Genomic DNA, 19,736 nt, shown 5'->3' with positions numbered 1-19,736 from the left:
AATCCACAAAAGTCTGACTAGTGTGTGAGTGACCAACCCACAAGTTCCAGTCAATATCTGGGAAGTTAAAATCCCCCATTATAAGACATTCTGATTTACTGGCCCACTCTATTTCTCTGTACAATTGTTCATTGTACTCATTCAAGTTATTAGGCCTACAACACACTCCTACTCTTATTTTTGCTTTCGCAGTGCTTATCTCACACCAAACTGACTCAACAGAGCACTGTTCATCTATATTAACTGGGTGCACTTCCTTTGATTTTATGTTTTTCTTAATTAACAGCATAACACCCCCTCCTTTTCTGTCCTGTCTATCCTTTCTGTACACATTGTACCCCCCAAATTCCAGTTCTGCATTCCTTATATCTTTGTGACACCACGTCTCTCCTATCCCAACAATATCGGCCTTTGATGTCTTGACCAACACTTCAAATTCATCAAATCTTCAAGAGGGTGCAACTTATGGCTATGGGTTTGTAATCTTTGCCATTTTTTAGTTTCTTTATTTTGGGAATGGGCCTGACTATGTAGCTGTTCTATATATATATATATATATATATATAGGGGCGGGTACCTTTTTGAATGATTTCATTGAAGGTGTGATGCAACACCTCAATACTGTAAGGGCTGCTGATTTTAACCATGAAAAGAGGGAAGTTATCAGGAAGTTCATTTATGGCTTTCATGCTTTCTTTTGTAATTGTGATGATTGTTAGAGGTGTCTTTCTTAGTAAGTTTGAAGTGAGTTCTATTCCTGTGATTCGGTAAAGGAGATCATCTCTTCCTGTTTTCTTCGGTTGCTGATTGGTTGGGTGCGGAAGGTTGTCCAAATGTCTTCTTGGACCATTCAGTAAAGACCTTGGCATTTGTGAGACCCTTTTTTCTCTTATCAACAACGATCCTTTTTCCCTGTTTGAGCTTTGAAAACATAGCTAAGTAATGTGCTTGTCTTTTCAGCTTTATGAAGTGAGCGCACATTTTTTTTTTTTTACTGAATGTGGTCAGGATGGCCTATCTTCAGCCACTTCCTGTACAGCCTTTGCTTTTTATGAAAGGCATACTTTATCTGTGGATTAAAACCAGTTTTTGGATTTCCCAGTTATCCTTATGACCCTCGACGCTCCTTCATAGGCAATTTTTGTGACCTTTAGGGCCAGCAGCTGAAGAGTCTCCAGCGGAAATTTTAACGGCATGCACAGAAAAGGCCGTTCTGTGCATGCTGTTAAAATTTCCGCTATACCTCTGACAGCTCCAGCAACACTGAGTGTGGTATCTACAGGTATGGGATTGTGATCTGACGAAACAGATCCCAATCCCATACAGATTGTCTGCTAATCGAATCCTAAGTAATAGACAACATCCAACTGTTGATTCCCTCTAGTTGCTGGAGTAACCAGCTGTTTCAGATTAAGTTATAAATAAGAGCCAAGATTTCTTTTTGCATTAGCATGTTTTTTGGAATTGGCATGTTGAAATCTTAACAGGATTGTATCTACAGCTGGATTGAGATTAATGGTAAGCCATGCAAAGAGCTCATTTCTCGAATCCTGATGTGCACAGGAGGCAGATATAACACAGATTTGTAATTTTATTTTCCCATTAAAAGCATAGCATGGGTGGCTTCTAATTTATCTGATTTGGACAGGTGTTACTTTATAGACTAATATTCATCTTTATACAGGATCATGGTTCCTTTATCCCGTTTTTCAGTTCTTCCAGTGCCAAAACATTTATATCCAAGCAGATTAGCAAGAATGTTTAGCTGTCTGTTATTGTGTAACCACATTTTAACAAGGCAAATGTAATCAAAGTCGGCCATCATCATGAAGGCTTGTAGCACGAGAAGCTTGTGTTTAATGCTTTGAACGTTCTGGAAAAAACACAGCACACACCGTTAATCCCCTGCCTCAGAGAGGGAGAGGATTTGGTTTCTACCATGATATTACAAATCGGCTACTTGATCTTGATTTTATTATCCATCTATCTCTGTATGGTAGTACAGGGATAGATGGATAATAGATGGATTTAACCAGTGACCTGTCGACCAGTCCTGAAAATTCAATAGCAACGAGGACTGTCCCATTGGGCACGTGACAACAAATAAGGCATAAGTAGGATGCCTAATCTGGAGATGAAGATTTTCTCCTGTGTAAGAAGGCCGTAATATAACCGACCCATTCAAATCTCGGTTGGATATGCTACGAACATCAGTACCAGGGACCCCTGCGATTAGAAAAGCAAGGTGCTTTGCACTGCCAGACATTACCAGTAGCGTGGGTCCCATTCAAGGTGTTTCCACTTGTTTCTGGTAAGGTTGGTTATTTGGTTTTTAAGGCCATATTGCTCCGGAGATATGTGGTGGTAATATCCCTGACCTTTCCACATCTCCCGTATTTGGTGGTCACGGGCTCCAATCCCGGTCTAATCGAGAAGCATGTGCTACGCACTTCCGCTCCTGCCCACCTGGCTATGGAGGCACCTGTTTCTGGTAAAGGCAAATGTGAAATACTATTGGAACTAGAGTTCTGTAGTCTGTAGGGTATTTTCGTTATTTTGTATTTCTCTCTTACGTTTTTGCTCGGCAGCGATTGAAATAAAAGCAAGTTGAGGGGGTATGATGATGGGACATGAAGAGAGGGATGGAGCCTCAAAGGCAGCAGAGCACTGACAGATGTCCACTGCATCTTCCTGTGTAATCAGAGAGGCACTTGCCAAACTGCTGGACTGACAATTGGCTTTGTTATTAGTGGTGGGAGTGCAATCGACATCATGATGCAGAGATCAAATCGACTGCTTTGATAATCTTTGCAGGTTGTTTTCTTCTTGCGGGGCGTATCTGAATTTATAGATAGGAAATAGCTGGTCAGAAAAGTTTGCAGAGATCTCGGCACTAATCTGCTGTAAGATAGCTTCCATGGACTCACTGAGAATCTTTATAAGCTTTTGTAACCTGATACTATGGCAGTTGCAGGTCAGTGGTGCTGCCTTGCAGGTTGCACATTTTAGCTGTTGATTTTTATTTCCACAATTTTTGTAGTCATATCCAGTCACTGCACAGTGACCATAGATAGGTTCTTTCTGACTACAAAACCTGGCAGTGTGACCAAATTTGTGACAATTAAAGCACCTTGGTATAGGGAAGTGCTCCCTGAATCTATGACTGGTCCAGCCAGCACAGATTCTTGGTTGTTTTAAATGTTTCCAAATTCTAGATGAAATTCAGAACAGTGTGAATTCCACTTTTATTAGTTTTAATAATCCCTCTCAGAGCCTTATGAACCTCAATCGGGCCACCTCTGAGGTGCCTGGTTGCCAAGCTCTGTAGCCCACATAATGAGTCTTTTGCCAATCTCACCATTCAAGTTGCCTATCATTGGACCCTTTCAAGAAGCTTGATGTCTTTTTTCAGATGAGGTCTCCATACTTGAACACAGTATTCCAAATGTGGTCTTACAATGCCTTATACAGTGAGATTATGACCTACTATCTCTACAGGATAGTGTTTGATAACTCATCAATAGGACACCATGGGCTTTCCTGGCCCCTGTTTACACTGTTCAGAAAACTTCATATCTGCCCGTATTGTAATTCCCAGATCCCTTTCCTCCTCCACTGTTTTCAATTCAACCCCACCAAGCATATAATTTATTTGTCAGTGCTATTCCCCAAGTGTAAGACCTGCATTTAGCAGCATTAAAGTATAACTGCTACTTCTCTGACCATTTCTGAAGTCTGTTCAAATCATCCTGAAGGAGCGCTGCTTGGCACTGATCATTAATGACTCTGCTAATCTTTATGTCATCTGAAAATTGACATCACACCTATCCCTTTGTCGATGTCATTTATGAAAATGAGAAACAACAGTGGTCCAAGAACTGATCCCTGAGGGACCCCACACCTTTACTTTCTCAAATTACTGATTTTATACATCTTACACTGAATGTACAAAACCAGCAAAAGTATAACCACATATTGGAAGTTAATGTATTGTCCAGGGGATACACATAGAATAGTTTTAGCACTGTGCAGTAAAACCAAAGAACAGCAATGTGTTTTTTTTTGGCTGGAATATAGTTTGTTACTAATAAGTGGCCAACTGAACAGAAAATAATTTTCTGATTCTATAGTTGTTACTTAGTAATGGGTGCCATCTAATAGCTAATGTGCAATATGTACAGACCATCTCGAGAGTAATTATGTGAACCAACAACCTTTTCAAACATTTGTTGTCACAATGGGGGAGGGGATATTTTTCAATCAAATATACCCTTTTCTGCAACTCATAAGAGAAAAGCAAACTTTACAGTGATACTGATCCTGAACTTTACATGGAAGTTTGATAACAGACTTTTTCCCTAAAATTTTGTGATGTCAAGTATATTAAAGATTTTGTAATACAATTTTCAAACAACAATCCATTATGAGTAGTGCACATATTTTTATCCCTTTTGTCCAAGCTAGACTGCTTTTTGAAAGTTTATAACACAGACGCCAATAGAATTTTCTTGAAATGTTGTTACAAGATCAAATATATATTCCAGAAAGGTGTTGTAATGATGTAATTTTTGAAAAACAAATTATGTCAGTAACACAAATTTTATTTTTCATCCAGTGGGTAATGTGCTGTTTTCTGCTCGACACCACTTTTTGCAATTTATAACGAAGCTGCCAATAAATGAATTTCATTGAAATTTTGTTATTAGATGCAATGAAGTATGAAAAAACACACTGAAGTAAGAAAAAAAAAATATTTTTTTTTTCTGAAAAGAAATTCATTGTGAGAAGTGCCAACTGATTGTCTTTGCATGCAAAGGAACTATTATAAAGTAGTTCTTTTCTATTCGAATCTAAACAAAAGAACACTCACAGATACCTTAGCCAAGCAAATGCACTACAGCTACTGCATGCTAGAGTTAATGCACAAACAACAGATGCTTCCTACTTAAACTGGGAATAAACTAAAAAGGATTACTATCATTTCATACTCGACCCCACACTTTTCCTGTTTTTATGATGACAGACATTTGTGAGCTGTAAATGGGGAAACAAAAAAAACATTTTTGTTAAAAGGTGTTGAGAGTTTCAGTTGTGTGGATGGAGTAGATGAATAGCACAAAACTGCCAAATTCCTCCTTGGCTGTGTGGGTCTAACTGACCTACCCTGGTTATTTATGGATTAAGACAACATTGTTCCAGTTCACCAAAGGATTTCAGTGAATATGGAAGAAACATTTTAATGATGGAGTCATCTTTAATATCCTAGACAATATGGGATTTGGATGGTCTTGGCCACCATGCTTTCCAGATCCTAATCCCTGCAATTACTTCCTTTGTGGGATTCCAGAAGGAAAATATCTGCAGGAATAATAAACGTATCACTGAAGAAGTGAAACGTGAAATCATGGTTGCTATGTTTAGTTTGAATAATAAATTATCAAATTTGAAATGTTTAATGACTGCAGAATATCAAAAACTCTTACCAACTACTTGCTACACAACTTCTGGCATGGATAAAAATCTTCATCCATGGCTAAAAGCAGCTGTAGAAGTCTGGTTTGATGCTCAACCTCAATTTTTTTTTTTTTTTTGAAGGATTATACAATCTGCAGATTACATACAATAAATGTATTGAATGTCAGAGTGAATACACTGAAAAATAAAACACCATAAAATATTGTACCTATGTCTTTTATACTCCCATTCTCAGAACTTTTTGGCCACTCCTTGTATCAGTTCAATTGCTCAAGTAGAAAACTAATGGCTGTTAACATGAGTGCTTTGCACATAATTCCTTAAATCAAGATATTTAGAAATTAGAAAGAATTTCTAATTACAAATTACAATTAGGAAAGAAAAGAAATTACAATTAGAAAAAAAAAAAAAAAAAATCTTACAAATACTTTAAATTTGTTGAATCACGGGAAAAGCTTTTTACAGATCATCAAGAGATAGGTGACAATAACAGAACTTTAAACTATTTAACAGTTGAACTCTTATTAACTAAAGATGTTTTCTCTTGGTTGGCCATACACTGCAGAATACTGATGAATTCTCTCAGTTTAACTTTCATATTGGTGAAGTTACATCTGTACATTGACCGGTCACTTTAAGAGGTATGCCTACCTAATAGCAAGCAGATCCTTCTTTAGTCCCAAAACAGCCAAGTTTCATCATGGCATGGCAACAGGGAATTGCTGGTCGAGGAGCTCAACTCTGTCCTCATTCCATAAGATGATCAACTGGACTGAGATTTGTGGCTAGGAAAGGCCACTGCAGCAGTCTCAATTCACTCTGTTACTGGGCTGGAACCAGTTCTGTACAATTCTTGTCATGTGAACAGTGCATCCTGTTGGAAGAAATGACCTGCACATGAATGCACTGAAGCCATGAAAGGATGCACCTGGTTGGAAATAATTTCCAAATAACCCGTAGCAGCCAAATGTCTCTTTGGTCACTACTGTTGTACTGGGTTGGTATCTGTCTAACTGCAGCCTTTCTGTTACACTGCACTAGTCTTGTTGGCATCTTACATCAACAAGATATTTCTGACTACAGGAGCCATTTGTTGGATGTTATTTGGTTACTGAAGCAATCTCAATATGCCTGAGATGGCAGTTGTACATGAGTATCACAGCAAAGTTGCAGTTCCCAGGAATTCATACTAGTTACTGAGGTTGTTACTAAAGGAGTGCTCTGTTTCATGAAAAGAGTAGGTGTACCCAATAAAGTGGGCAATCAGTGTACATGAATATCAAAAAGCACCAGTGCCAGTAAAATGTAGTCTGTAAATGGTGAAATTCAAATGTTCAAGTAAAAACATATTCCTCATTTTAAATACAGCAGGCCCCCGTTATAACGCGGTTCGCTTTACGCTGATTCGCTATAACGCTGTTCTTATATTATAACCCCTATCTGACTATAACGCTCTTTTACAGATTGCATTTTTGGCATATTTAACGAAATCGTTTTATTTGATGGAGTCGATAGCTTGAAAATGAATAGCAAAGCGAACGTTTCCCACGCCGACTTGAGAAATTTTCCCACCCTCAGTGAAATTTTCTCGCACGCTAATTTAATTGCAGTACAGTGACTTGTTACATAGTTCCGAGATCAACATTTTAAAAAATTATCAAGTACACTGCTTGTAATATTTGCGTTATATGCATTTATCTGAAGTCTAATCATCACTCAGTACCGTATTAGACATCGTGCGAAACAGACAGTTTACTTGAACATTGTATCATAATTAATGCAACCAACGCAATTACATTTTTCAAAGAGTTAATAATGGCCGATAAGAATGAAAAAGCAACGTCTGAGTGCAGTACGAAGACTATAAATGTAAGAAAAAGACTGAATTTGAAAATTAAATCAGACGTTTTGAAGCGAATCGATTCCAGTCAAAGACAAGCGAATGTGTGCCATAATTTAGGATCTGCAAGTTTAACTGTAAGAACAATTATAAAAAAAAAAAAAAATAAAGAATTAATTTTAGCAGCGGGAAAGAGCTGTTCCACTGCAAGCAACTAGGGCTAGGCCGGCTATTAGGATTGAAATGGAAAGACTTTAACTAATTTAATTGAAGATAATATCCAATGCAGAATTCAGTTAAGTTAAATATTATTTAAAAAAAAAAGATAGAGAGATTAGCCGATATGATGATCTGAAGAAAACTCACCTAAAAAAAAAAAAAATGTTGAACCATTTAAAACTAGTAAAGGCTGGTTGAACAGATTTAAAATCCAGGGAGAAGCCGCAAGTGCAGAAGGAGACGAAACTTTCAAAAAAGAACTTGTTAAAATTATTGAAGAGGGATATTATGTGTTATACTTCTCAACAAGTTTTTAACATAGATGAAGCAGGACTTTTGTGGAAACGAATGCCTAAAAGAAGTTTCATATTGAAAGAAGAAAAAACATGCCAGGTTTCAAAGCGGGGAAGGATCGGTTGACTTTATTGTTGGGTGGTAACGCTTCAGGGGATTTAAAATTAATACCCCTTTTATTTTATTTGGAAGAGTGCCAAAGTTCAACCGAAAATCGACATACTTTTTATGATTAATCATCAATTAAATTAAATTAAACTTAAAATTCCAGTTAAAATCATGAATTTAATTGATCTAAAGTGATTTAGATCAATTAAATTCATGATTTTAACTGGAATTTTAAGTTTAATTTTGATACGTAAGTAGTTACCACATAATTATATATGTATGTAATGCAGAATATTTTATATGTACAATATTTGATTATTAAATATTTTGACCGACATTTGTGCATCTTTTCACTACCGTTTATTATTGATTAGGAAATATCCTATGGCCCCGACCGCAACTCACAAATACATATGTTACCTTATGGAAATGCGGCGCTCGCTTAGCGGGGATTCACTTAGCGTTCTGTTTTTACGGAACGAATTATCAGCGTTAAGCAGGGATCACTTGTAACATTGGAAAGTGCACATTACTGTGGTAAGCCCAGAAACTAAAGACAACTGATATTAGCATTTAAGAGATTTGAAAAGTTGCTTTGATTTGAAAACATACTAGTCAACATATAGCCCCACCATCACAAGAATGAATTTTGCATTCACTAACCCCATCTATTTAAGAAATAGATGGGGTTAGTGAATGCAAAAATTAAATTTCTATTATAGACAGACTGAAATGAGAACAGAATCAATTCTGTACATTATTCATTATATACAGTAGAGCATCAGTTATCTGGAATAATTAAGGTCAGACTGCTTCCGGATAGCAAAATTTTCCGGATAAGAGAATGTAAGATAAAATTAAATTCTGTTATAATGTATTAAGGTAAAAGAAAAATACTTTAAATGGCATGGAGGAAAAAAAAAAAAAAGAATTTATTTAATTAAAATAATAACAATAACTTATACATAAAAATTTGCACTTACATATGTATGTATATTTGGATAGGTATTTTACAGCAAATTTTATGTGGAAAAAATTTCAACTAATTTTTTAAAATAATGTTTGATTGATTGTTTTTGTTTTGTTTGTTGTGACCTATTTTTTTTGTTGCTAAATCTCTCAAGTTCCTCAATTGCAGTCTTCTTGGTTTTCTTCCCATTTCAGTGCTGTTTCTTTTCGTTGACATTTTACCATAAAAAAAAAAAAAAAAAAAATCCCCGAGAAAAATGATAAATCCCACAGCTTCAGGCTGGAGCTAAAATAAACATACTATGAAATGAAGAGAACAAAGTATGTCACGGAAAATTGGGTACACAAAAGCAAATGACTAAACTATCACTCATGGCTTCCAAGAAAATCCATCAGTCCTAATCCAATATTTCACCAGATATATGATGTAAAAAAAAAGATAGAAATACACTTGTGGCATAATAAACATTTGTCTCAAATACTACCACCATTAATAAAAAAAGAAGAAAAATCAGCCTTTCAAATTATTCTGGATAACCAATGTTCTACTGTATTTATATGTTTAAAATTATAATTCATTAAAAAAAAAAAAAATCAAAGTAACATAATCACTCCATCAACCTTTACTCCTAAAGTAAACTCAGTCTGGTGGCAACTTTTAGTTCATTCTCATGATGGTATGACTATACAGTCTATGAAGTTCTCTGTGCCATAGAACTTTTAATGAAAAAGTTCTAGACTTTTCTGGGAACTTTCACAGAAAAGTTAAATGTTTTAAAATTACATAAAATTTTTGAAATTAACTTTCAGTAGAAGCAACCCTATATTAAGAATTACCCCTGATTAATAAACATTATGGAAAAAAATATTTCTGGAAAAAAAAAAAAAAAGTGGAATTTTCTGAAGATTCAACATTTTTTAGATTTCTTCATTAATTCTAATATTTAACTTACAGGAAGTCAAGTTCCAGCCATGGTTATTACTGTCTCTTGATGTCCAGGTTCCACCCATTGATTTGCCTTGGCTTGAAAGACCAGGAGGTGGTCCCCTTGTCTTAGATGGTTGTCCCCAATGATCTTGTGGATGATCAGAAGTAATAGATCCCCAGTTGCCTTTAGCAGCTGCAGATTTGGTTGAAGTTGTACTTAAAAAAAAAAATAAAATAAAAATATATATAATATATAAAGAAAGAATAAAAATTAAGGGAGAGGAAGCTATACCAAATATTAACAAATGCTATATATCCCTAAATATGTCAAAAAGCAAACATTCATTATTAATTAATTGATACCTCAATTCACAATTTAGCTGATATGTAGAGGTGCTCTTTGTATAGATTATTTTATTGTTTACAAATTTCATGTCATCCTGCAATTGCTTATTTCTGCCTTTCTTGGAATGTTTTGCATTTAAATCAAAAGCTCAAGTCTCCAGAGATACACAAAAGTAACTCAACAAAATTTGTAAATAATTTTAGTTGTTCCCGAATCTTCACATTAAAAAAAAGATTAATGAAAACAAAGTCCATCGGTCTATAACAAGGATGGAACAATGACATAAGTCTTGATGCACTGACAGTTTTCATATAGTCATGACCTAAGAAAAATTGGTATAAGTTTAATTTTTGCTTAAAAATAAAATATTAACTTAACTTTTAAAAATAGTTTAAAAATGCAAACACTGAAAAAAAAAACACAGCACATCAATGTGTTGTGTCCATGTAATGTGAACTGGCAGCTATTACTGTGATATTTATTTCTGTAATTATTTAAGTAACAGTACTATTTCAGATATAACATTCTGTTTTTGAAAACAGTGTTCAGTGTTATTTCAAATGAACATCGATCCACAGTCGCTCATTTCAGCATCCCCCATCCCCCTCCTGTAATATTTTCTTAATGGTATGTATGTGTTCATGGCTTCTGATTTTTGTTTTAAAAGTATTCCATAATTCAAATGTATTTGCCCTCACTTGGCAATCTACTGAATCAATAGATGCCACAGTGCCTTAAACTGTGAGTCTCTCTTCTGTAGTTAAAACCTGTGCCTTAACCTTTAACTACTGCAACATCTTTCTTCATCTTCCAACTGACGACTGTGTGATCACTACTAGCTAATGGTTTCTGTATTTTAAGCTCTGTGATGTGGTTTCTGTATTTTAAGCTCTATTTTAAGAACTGCAACATCTTTCTTCATCTTCCAACTGACGACTGTGTGATCACTACTAGCTAATGGTTTCTGTATTTTAAGCTCTGTGATATCATCTAATTTGTGAGTGATGAGGTTAAGAATATTCTCGTCCCTGGTAGTAATCTCTGACATGCTGGCACAAATAATAATCTAGTTTATTCAGAAATTTTTTTCTCCAAGGTGAGCTTCCCTCCCACTCATTCCAATCAATCTGGGGCACATTGAGGTTTACTCATAATAAGACATTTGCACTTCCTTGCGCATTCCATCTGCATGTAAAGACTCCCATCATACTGTTCACAATCTTCTGGTCTGTAGATTACTCCCATTCTCATTATACCTTTTCTTCCAACTAACTCACACCACAGATTTTATGCTGGCAGATGTAACTTCAGACTCAGCAAAAGCTCTTTTCGCATTCAGGCATCTTTTGATAAGAAGTACTACACCACCACCACCCCTCCTATCTTTCCTAAATACATTATAGATACCAAGAGTGGAACTCGCCATACCTAATTTCTGTTAGACTTACCACGTCAGCATTAATTGTCCTAACCAGCAGTTCAAATTCAGCCACTTTATTGACAACACCCCTGACATTACTGTAGACACTGCTACAACTAAGTAATCTTTATTTTATTACCCTTGAAATCATTTAGGTTTGTATCCCAAGCTTTAACTTTCACTTCATTTGAAATGTCGTTACCCTCAGAACATCTTACCAATATTGCTGTTGTGGAAACAAACAAGAATTTATGAGATAAGTGCAAGCATTACTTTGACCCATATCATCAGATAAATGCAGATCTGTACTACCCTTCTCCTCCCTAACTAGAAGTTTCCATGAACCCTTAAAGAATGCTCAATGATAATGGCAAAAATCCTTGCACCACCTTTGTTCAAATGAATATCATCTATACAAAACAGATTCCTGTCTACAAGTACGGGCAACACTGATAAAACTTTACTCCCTAGAGCAGGGGTGGCGAACCCATGGCACGAGTACAAATTTTTTGGACATGCAGAATTCAGACATATTGATGAAATTGTGTGATTAAATGTCTTGAATATCACCCTTCCAAGGGTAAGCTTTCTTAGTTACGTGATACATATAATATGTATATTACGATATTACTACCCAATTGTTCTTTCTCTTTAAGGTTTTTCTCGTATGTACTATTTCATTCATTCTTTATTTGATTCGCCAAATAAAATATCCAAACCAGTTTCCATCTCTGTCTAGCCTTGCCTGATACCCAGACTCACTAAACTTCTAAAGGCATAAAAAACTGAGGAAAGTTTATTGCTACGGCTAATTTATCTAGTTGTAGTACTTGAGTAATGACGTCAATGGAGTTGCATGTTTTCGTTTTGCTCACATTTTTTTTTCTAATCTAGTTTTTAAATAAATGCAGGATATTAGTGATAATAAAAAAATTGCCCTTTATGTTAATGTCATGATCACATTTTACAGTCATTTGCAAAAATTTAAGACTACCATTAGCTTTCAGTACAAATTGAAAGAAAATACGATTTCAGAGGCTGTTTAAGAAAAATTTTTTATATTTCATACATTTATTCAGAACATAAGTTATTGGTAAAGTTATGTGAGATATTATCCACATTCAGTATTTAGTGTAGCTTCCATTATTAATTCCCATAAATTCTCAAAATTCTTCAAAAACTCAGTCCTGTCTTATATCTCACAAAAAGGATTCTTCTGCTTTGATGACACTGATTTCTAGATAAGATCATACATCTCTATTAGGTATTACCCTAACTTCTAATTTCCCTTGGCATAAGCACATCACAAATATTGCTTCCTCTGTATCTAAAAAACTGGGTTCTCTTTTGCTCTCCACTCTACTTTTCTTCCAAACAGCAACTCACTCTGCACAAATCTTTCTCATGATTCTAGATTCCATTCAAAAGAGGGCAGTTAGGTTAATTAATGACCCATCTCTAACAAAGTTTCTCCACTATGTCTCACAGATGTTCTGTTCTTGTTGCATGCTCTTTTCTACAGATATCTCCAAGGGCACTGTTCTGAATTGGCTGCTATAATTCCTGCTCACTCTTACAAACCAGTCTGGATATGTGCTGCAACCAGTCAGCATCCTTTTACTGTCCAACCTCAAACTTAAATCCAACTTCTTTCTTTTAACTCATTTATTCCTTCAACTTCCGTTTTCTGGAACAACCCTCCTTCATATATGTTTACTGAAAATTAAAACCTACAAAAATTCAAGTCTAATGTCAACAAGTATCTTCTTTCATCTTTTCAACCTTCAACCCATGCATGGTACTAAGTACTATAGGTTTGAATACCTCTCGTAACTTGGGGTTTTCAACTGGGATAAAAAAAAAAAAAAAAAAATCTGAAAAGTGATCAAATTAATGAAATATGTGTACAGCTGGACCTCTATATAACGAAATCTATCGTTCCCTTGAAAAAATTCGTCATAAAGAAATATGACCTTTACAACAATGAAAAATTACAGTAAATTCAGAAATACAGTGTAAAAGATGGGAAAGAAGTGGGAATGAATAAATTTTCTAACATTTTAAGAAATGACTATTTACATGATGCACAAAATATATTAGTACACTTTTATGAATTATGTCATAAAATATTTGGTTATTTTTTGTTGTACATTGGATTCTACTGTACACCATTCATAAAAATGTTCGTATTTGTTTAAACTTTAAGCACTCAGATATATTTTCTGTTACATTTTCTTCCCACTGAAGGCCCCCGATGCAAAGTTTCAAATGCTGCCAACATTTGTTTGGAAGGTTTAATATTGCCCTCATTTTCATCCAACTCATCATTAACAGCGTCACTAGCTCTTTAAATATGCTCCAAAATGTTGGAGTCACTCGGATATTCAGCTACTATGACATCATTATCAATTCCTAAAAATTTTTCAAGAACAATTTCTCCACTGATTAAACCTCGCTTGGAACTCTTCCCAAGATTACTCAATGTCTTCTAGTAGTTCACCCCTCTCATCTCTGTTAATTAGCATTTTAGCAAAACCTGCTTTTGCAAAACAATTCTTAATCGTTATTTCCAACACATCTTGACTCCACACTTTTGCCAACTCTGATATGCACATCCACAAATCTATAACAGAATCTATAGGTTGGTTGGTTTCTATTCTCAGTATAATGTTTTTCAGTATGCGCCTTCGGTAGTGCATTTTCGAATAATTGATAATACCTTGGTCCACTGGCTGCAGTTTAGACAAGGTATTCGGAGGGAAGAAAACAAAATTCACACTTGTAAGTTTCGAAATTACCAAGTGAAGGTAGGCAGGGCAGTTGTAGACATTCAACGTGATTTTTCTGTTTTATTTTGTCAACTTTTTTCTATCGAAATTTAAAATCCACTGCTCAAATTTCACTTGTCATTCAAGGTTTTTTGTTGTAGTTTTAGTCCAACTCTAACGACTTTACTACGTTGAAATACCGAGGATGTTTACTTTTGCCTATTACCAAAAGCTTCAGTTTTTCATTACCAACCATATTTGAAACCAAGAGTAATTTTCTCTCCCTACTATTTTTACCACCTAAACATTTATCACCTTTAAAAGCCAGTACCTTGTTCAGCAAACATTTAAAAAATAGACCTGTTTCATCAACATTGAATATGCCTTTGGACTCTTAGTCTTCCATAATTTCTTCAAATCTTTTTCTTTTCAATGGGTATAGTCTTCTTTGATTGCAACTCCACTTTCACCAGAAATAACTTTTTCAAGTAAGCCATGATGCTCTTTAAATTTGTCCAGCCAACCAGAACTGGCTTGGAATGTTTAGTGCCCCAGAAAAGATGGGGCACTAAACATAGTGCTTTCTTTTGTTAATAGCCCTAATATCAGCATGTTTTGGTCTCAAATCACTTTCATCCACTTAAAAACTGATTCATCTACATCAGGAGTGGGCAACTTTTTTCGTCAACGGGCCGAATGAAACTTTCGCATCATAATGCGGGCCGGAATAGATTAAACGATTTAATAAAAAAAATCAGAACCTAAAAAATGTTATATTGCTTGAATTACCAAATTATTAATGTATTTTTTAAAAAAAATCTGAATGTCCAATTATCATTGAAAATGTGGCATTCGGCATCAATTTTTCTTTTTTTTTTTTAATTGGCTCATTTTATGGGCTATAAATTATATTAAATTAAAAATTGTAATAATTAGAAAAGGCATAAAACATAAAATATCTCGCACCAATATTATTTTTTTCAATAAGAAGTCAAACCCAAAGGAACTTCGTTCGATCGATGCTACAATAATAATTAGGAAACTCTTTGACGCTGCGTAGAATCACTTGGTTACTGTTGTACTGGCCGCGATTCCCGATTGAACCGAATTAAGCCGAACGTTTACGGCGAGTGTAGTCAGGTATGGATTTTCTATATTTATGCATTTACCGAGGGGGCCGGATTCAACATCGTCACAGGCCGGATGTGGCCCGCGGGTCGGCTGTTGCCCACCCCATGATCTACATCCTCCCTTTCGCATGCTTCCGACTGGGTCCCGTTTCCTTAAACAGTTTGAGAATCGAAACAGGGTTTTTCAGAATGGTTAACACACTACTGGCAGGGACAAATTTTAAAGTGACTTCTTTTTTTTTTTTTTAATGCCATGAGCTACACTATTAAGTACTTCCACATTTTCACACTACACTCCCAAGGATTTCCTCTTAGACACCGTAAGGTTACTTGCACAGCAGTTAAAACTAAACTGAAATTAGCGACCACTTGTAGCTACCATATAAACAGAGACATGTGAAATTTAGTGAAAGTGTGGATAACTCATTTCTTCGAAACAACATATGAATTTCCAATAAAGGAAAACCACTCTCTCCTAATTCTCTAATAGGATGCTTACGGTAGAAAATAGGTTGACAAGAGCCAATGCCCGTGGACAGCTGACCAGCGGGACTTCTCGGCATAGTAGTGTATAAGTTGTATAGGTTTTACTTTTTTAGCCATTGTTGACCCACTGCTGGGCAAAGGTCTCTCCCAAACTTCTATCTTTTTCTATACCACGTCATGGTTGGCCAGTTTTCTCCTGCAGGGTTTTACAGGCACCATTAAATTGTAAAATGTTTTAGCTCTTAATTTGTGCTTTCTACAGCATCAGCTCTATTGCCTAAAGGCCAAAATTGCAAACAAATGTGTATCCAGGTCGCTTGAAACGAGTTCATTATATGGGTATTTTTTTCGTTATACGTAAACTATTGACACCTCTGTAGCCAGGTGGGCAAGTGCAGCCGTGCGTAGCACACACTTCTTGACTAGACCAGGGTTCGAGCCTGTGACCACAAAATACAGAGGATGCAGAAAGGTCAGGGAATGACCATCACATATCCCCGGAGCAATATGGCCTTAGTTGGTAATGCTCCTAAAAACCAAATAACAACAACAACAGAAACTATTTTCAATGCAATGACCAGGGGGAATATCAACAAAGTTCCCTGTATGGAAATTCATTAAAGAGAGCTAGAGTTCCGACTGTGTGTGTGTGTGTGTGTGTGTGTGTGTGTGTGTGTAGTAGTAGTAGTAGTAGTAGTAATATATAAGTTAAGAAGCAGAAGGAGGAAAATAACAAAAGTTATAGTATGTCTAATGCTCTAAAATGCATAGTGCTGCAGTAGAGGAAGCAAACGGATATAAATAATGCGTGGTTTGTAGAATAAATAAAGTGTCTGTGAAAATGAAAAGTCCACGAAGTGCCAGAACTAAGAGAAGTTTAAGGGATAGTAGAAAGCAGAAGCGAAGTAGTGGTTAAACAGGTGAAAGAATTTGAAAAAACCTAGTGCAAAAATGAACTGGGACTGAGGAGAGAGAAAAAAAAAAAAAAAAAAAAAAAACACAAGTAAATAAATAAATAACACTATTTTCAGATATGGGAGGACAATTTTAGCAAGAGGTCGAATCAGGGGATGGCAAATATGCATAATCTGAATATAGTAGATGAAAATATGATACATAGCAGGAAATTCATCAGGGGACTACTCCTGACCATGTATCAGGCACTGCATTTCCAAACTTGTCTGTAGTATTAGAAGCGGGGGGTGGGGGGGGCAAATATGCAGCCCTTTATCGTAATACTAGTAGACAAGGTAGTCCCTACTCAGTATAAAAAATGTAAATTAAAATAAATACAAATATATACAAATTTACATAAGTGCAATGTGGAATATATTACAAATGTATGTGAAGTGCATGAAAAATATAGACAAGCAAATGGCATGGGCAGGGGTGGCCAACAAGTCGATTGCGATCTACTAGTCAATCGCAGCTTTAATTTTGGTCGATCACGACGAATTTTAAATATATATAAAAAAGTGACTAGTCAAATTCTAATTGTTGTTATTATTATTATGCACCCCACTGCATAAGCTTATTACAAATCCACTGAACACCGTGACTACTCTTGTTGCCACGCACCGCTAGGATTGTCTAGTGAAAAATCACAGTTACATTGTGGAGAGCACCGTGTATGTGTTGAATTCATATTTAGCTTACTTAATATTAATAACTGGACAGTACTTATGCGTTAATTTAATACACTTTGATTTAAAATGAATACTACAAAAAGGAGTAAAACATAATTTATCAAGTGGGAACTAGAATACTTTTTTGAATGTCGTTTGATTTGCAATGCTTCCGTGGCTATACCCAAAAAAGGAAATTTAGAAAGACACTTCAATGCACTCCATGGCAAATACCAATTGGATTTTCTGCCTAAGAGTGACCTTAGAAAAAATAAATTAAAAGAATTTAAATCCAGATTATTCGCACAACAAAATTTCTTCCTTTACAATCTAAAGCAGTAACTGCAGAATCATTTGAAATGAGCAGGCTTGCAAAAAAATGCAAACCATTTTCTGATGGTCAATTCATCAAAGATGAATGTTTAGAAATAACAGATTCTCTTTTTGAAAATTTCAAGAACAAAAATGAAATGAAAAGTGCTCTTCAAGATCTACAATTATCTCGAAATAGAAATACTATGATGCGACGCATCAAAAAAAATTAGTAAAAATGTGAGTGAACAATTGTGTGCCCTTTTCTTTACAACTGGATGAATCTACAGACGTCAGTGATACAGCTCAATTGCTCGTTTTTATTCATATGGTGTTTGATGATTCTGCCACTAGAGAAGAACTGCTGGGTATGGTTTCGTTAAAAGAAAGAACTGGATGTCTTGATATATTTAACGCATTCAAAAATTTTATTGAAAAACTTAAATTACCACTATTTAAGCTCGTATCAATAACAACAGATGAAGCTAAAGCAATGACGGGGAATCTTAACGGACTCATCGCATTGTGCCAAATGAATTCCCAGATTTTTTGAATTACCACTGTATCATCCACCATCAAGTGTTAGCCAGTGAAAGATTAAATACTAAAAATGTTATGTACATAGCTTTAAATATGAATTCCATCAAAGGAGACTTTTCAAAATGCAACTCAATGAAAATGAACCAGATCTGATATTACACACAGATGTGAGGTGGCTGAGTCAGAGCAAGTTTCTACAGTGATTTCGAAATTTGCTGAATGAAATTAAGAAATTTGTTATCAAAGGGGAGATGATTATCAGCAGCTACAAAGATATGGGATTGTTGTGTGATCTGGCTTTTTTTGGCAGATTTCACCAGTAAATTAAGTGATCCGAATTTGGAATTAAAAGGGAAAAAAATAAAAATGTGGGTGACATGATTAGTAGTATTTCTGCATATAAATATCAATTTTCGCAATGGCTAAAAAAAAAAAAAAAAAAAAAGATCATTTGCAAAAATATCCTGTTTTTGAATTTAATAGGGAGAAATGTTTCTGAAATTGAGAAAGTTGATGATTTTAAAACCAGATTCAGTGATTTTAAAACAATTGAAGACATTGTTCAATATATTTCTTATCCATTTAATGTCGACTTAGATACGAAACAAATTGCAGAAAAAATCACGTGCAGGAAACAGTACTTGAAAATGAAATTATTACATTGCAAAATGTAATAATTTCCGATGATCTGGCTTTTGAGCCAGATCATCGGAAAAAGACTTTTGGAAATACTTTCTCGGCAAACTGCCAAGAATACCCAAATGTAAAAAAATTAATTGAACTTTTAAATTCTTGTTTTGGTTCCACATTTCTATGTGAATCGGCATTTTCGTATTTGAAACAAACAAAAACGAAGAATTGCTCTACTCTTACAGACTTGCATACAGAAGATTCTTATCAAGTATATCTCCAATTTTGAAAACTTGGCGGATGACATGAAGACACAAACTTCACATAAATTAAAAATTTATGTATGTGTGAATTTAAAATAAGAATTCTGAATTGTATTTAATTTTAAAATTTATAAACATTTTTCAGTATGTGTTGATTAACTTTTTTAACCATGTGCAATGAAATTCTTGAGATGGTAGATTGCGGCACATTTTGAAGAAAAAAAGTAGATCACATCACAAATTAAGGTATAGGGAATGGGAGAAAAGATGTTCAAAAGAAGGTGAAAATAGAGATAGAATTTAGGTTAGACTGAGCGTTCATATCACCCTCGTATTGCACTAATTGTTTTACGAATGGGATAAAAAATAGAAAAAGACAGTAT

The 19,736-nt window shown here is 35.1% G+C and overlaps 1 protein-coding gene across 3 annotated transcripts in view; it reads right to left on the bottom strand.

Moving 5' to 3' along the window:
* LOC150086501 (protein Gawky-like) overlaps nt 1–19,736 on the bottom strand; it is a 382,156-nt gene that overhangs the window by 42,817 nt on the left and 319,603 nt on the right. For all 3 annotated transcript variants that reach the window (XM_090372606.1, XM_090372605.1, XM_090372604.1), the window contains exon 14: nt 9,859–10,049. In XM_090372606.1, coding sequence (XP_090228732.1) covers nt 9,859–10,049 — 191 coding nt within the window. The remainder of the gene's footprint in view (nt 1–9,858; nt 10,050–19,736) is intronic.

This window comes from Mastigoproctus giganteus, chromosome 4 (genome assembly GCF_048544385.1).
Source record: "Mastigoproctus giganteus isolate SK-2022 chromosome 4, ASM4854438v1, whole genome shotgun sequence".
Lineage (NCBI taxonomy): Eukaryota > Metazoa > Arthropoda > Arachnida > Uropygi > Thelyphonidae > Mastigoproctus > Mastigoproctus giganteus.
The sequence above is the reverse complement of the archived record's forward strand: the minus strand, read 5'-3'. Positions and strand labels throughout refer to the sequence as shown.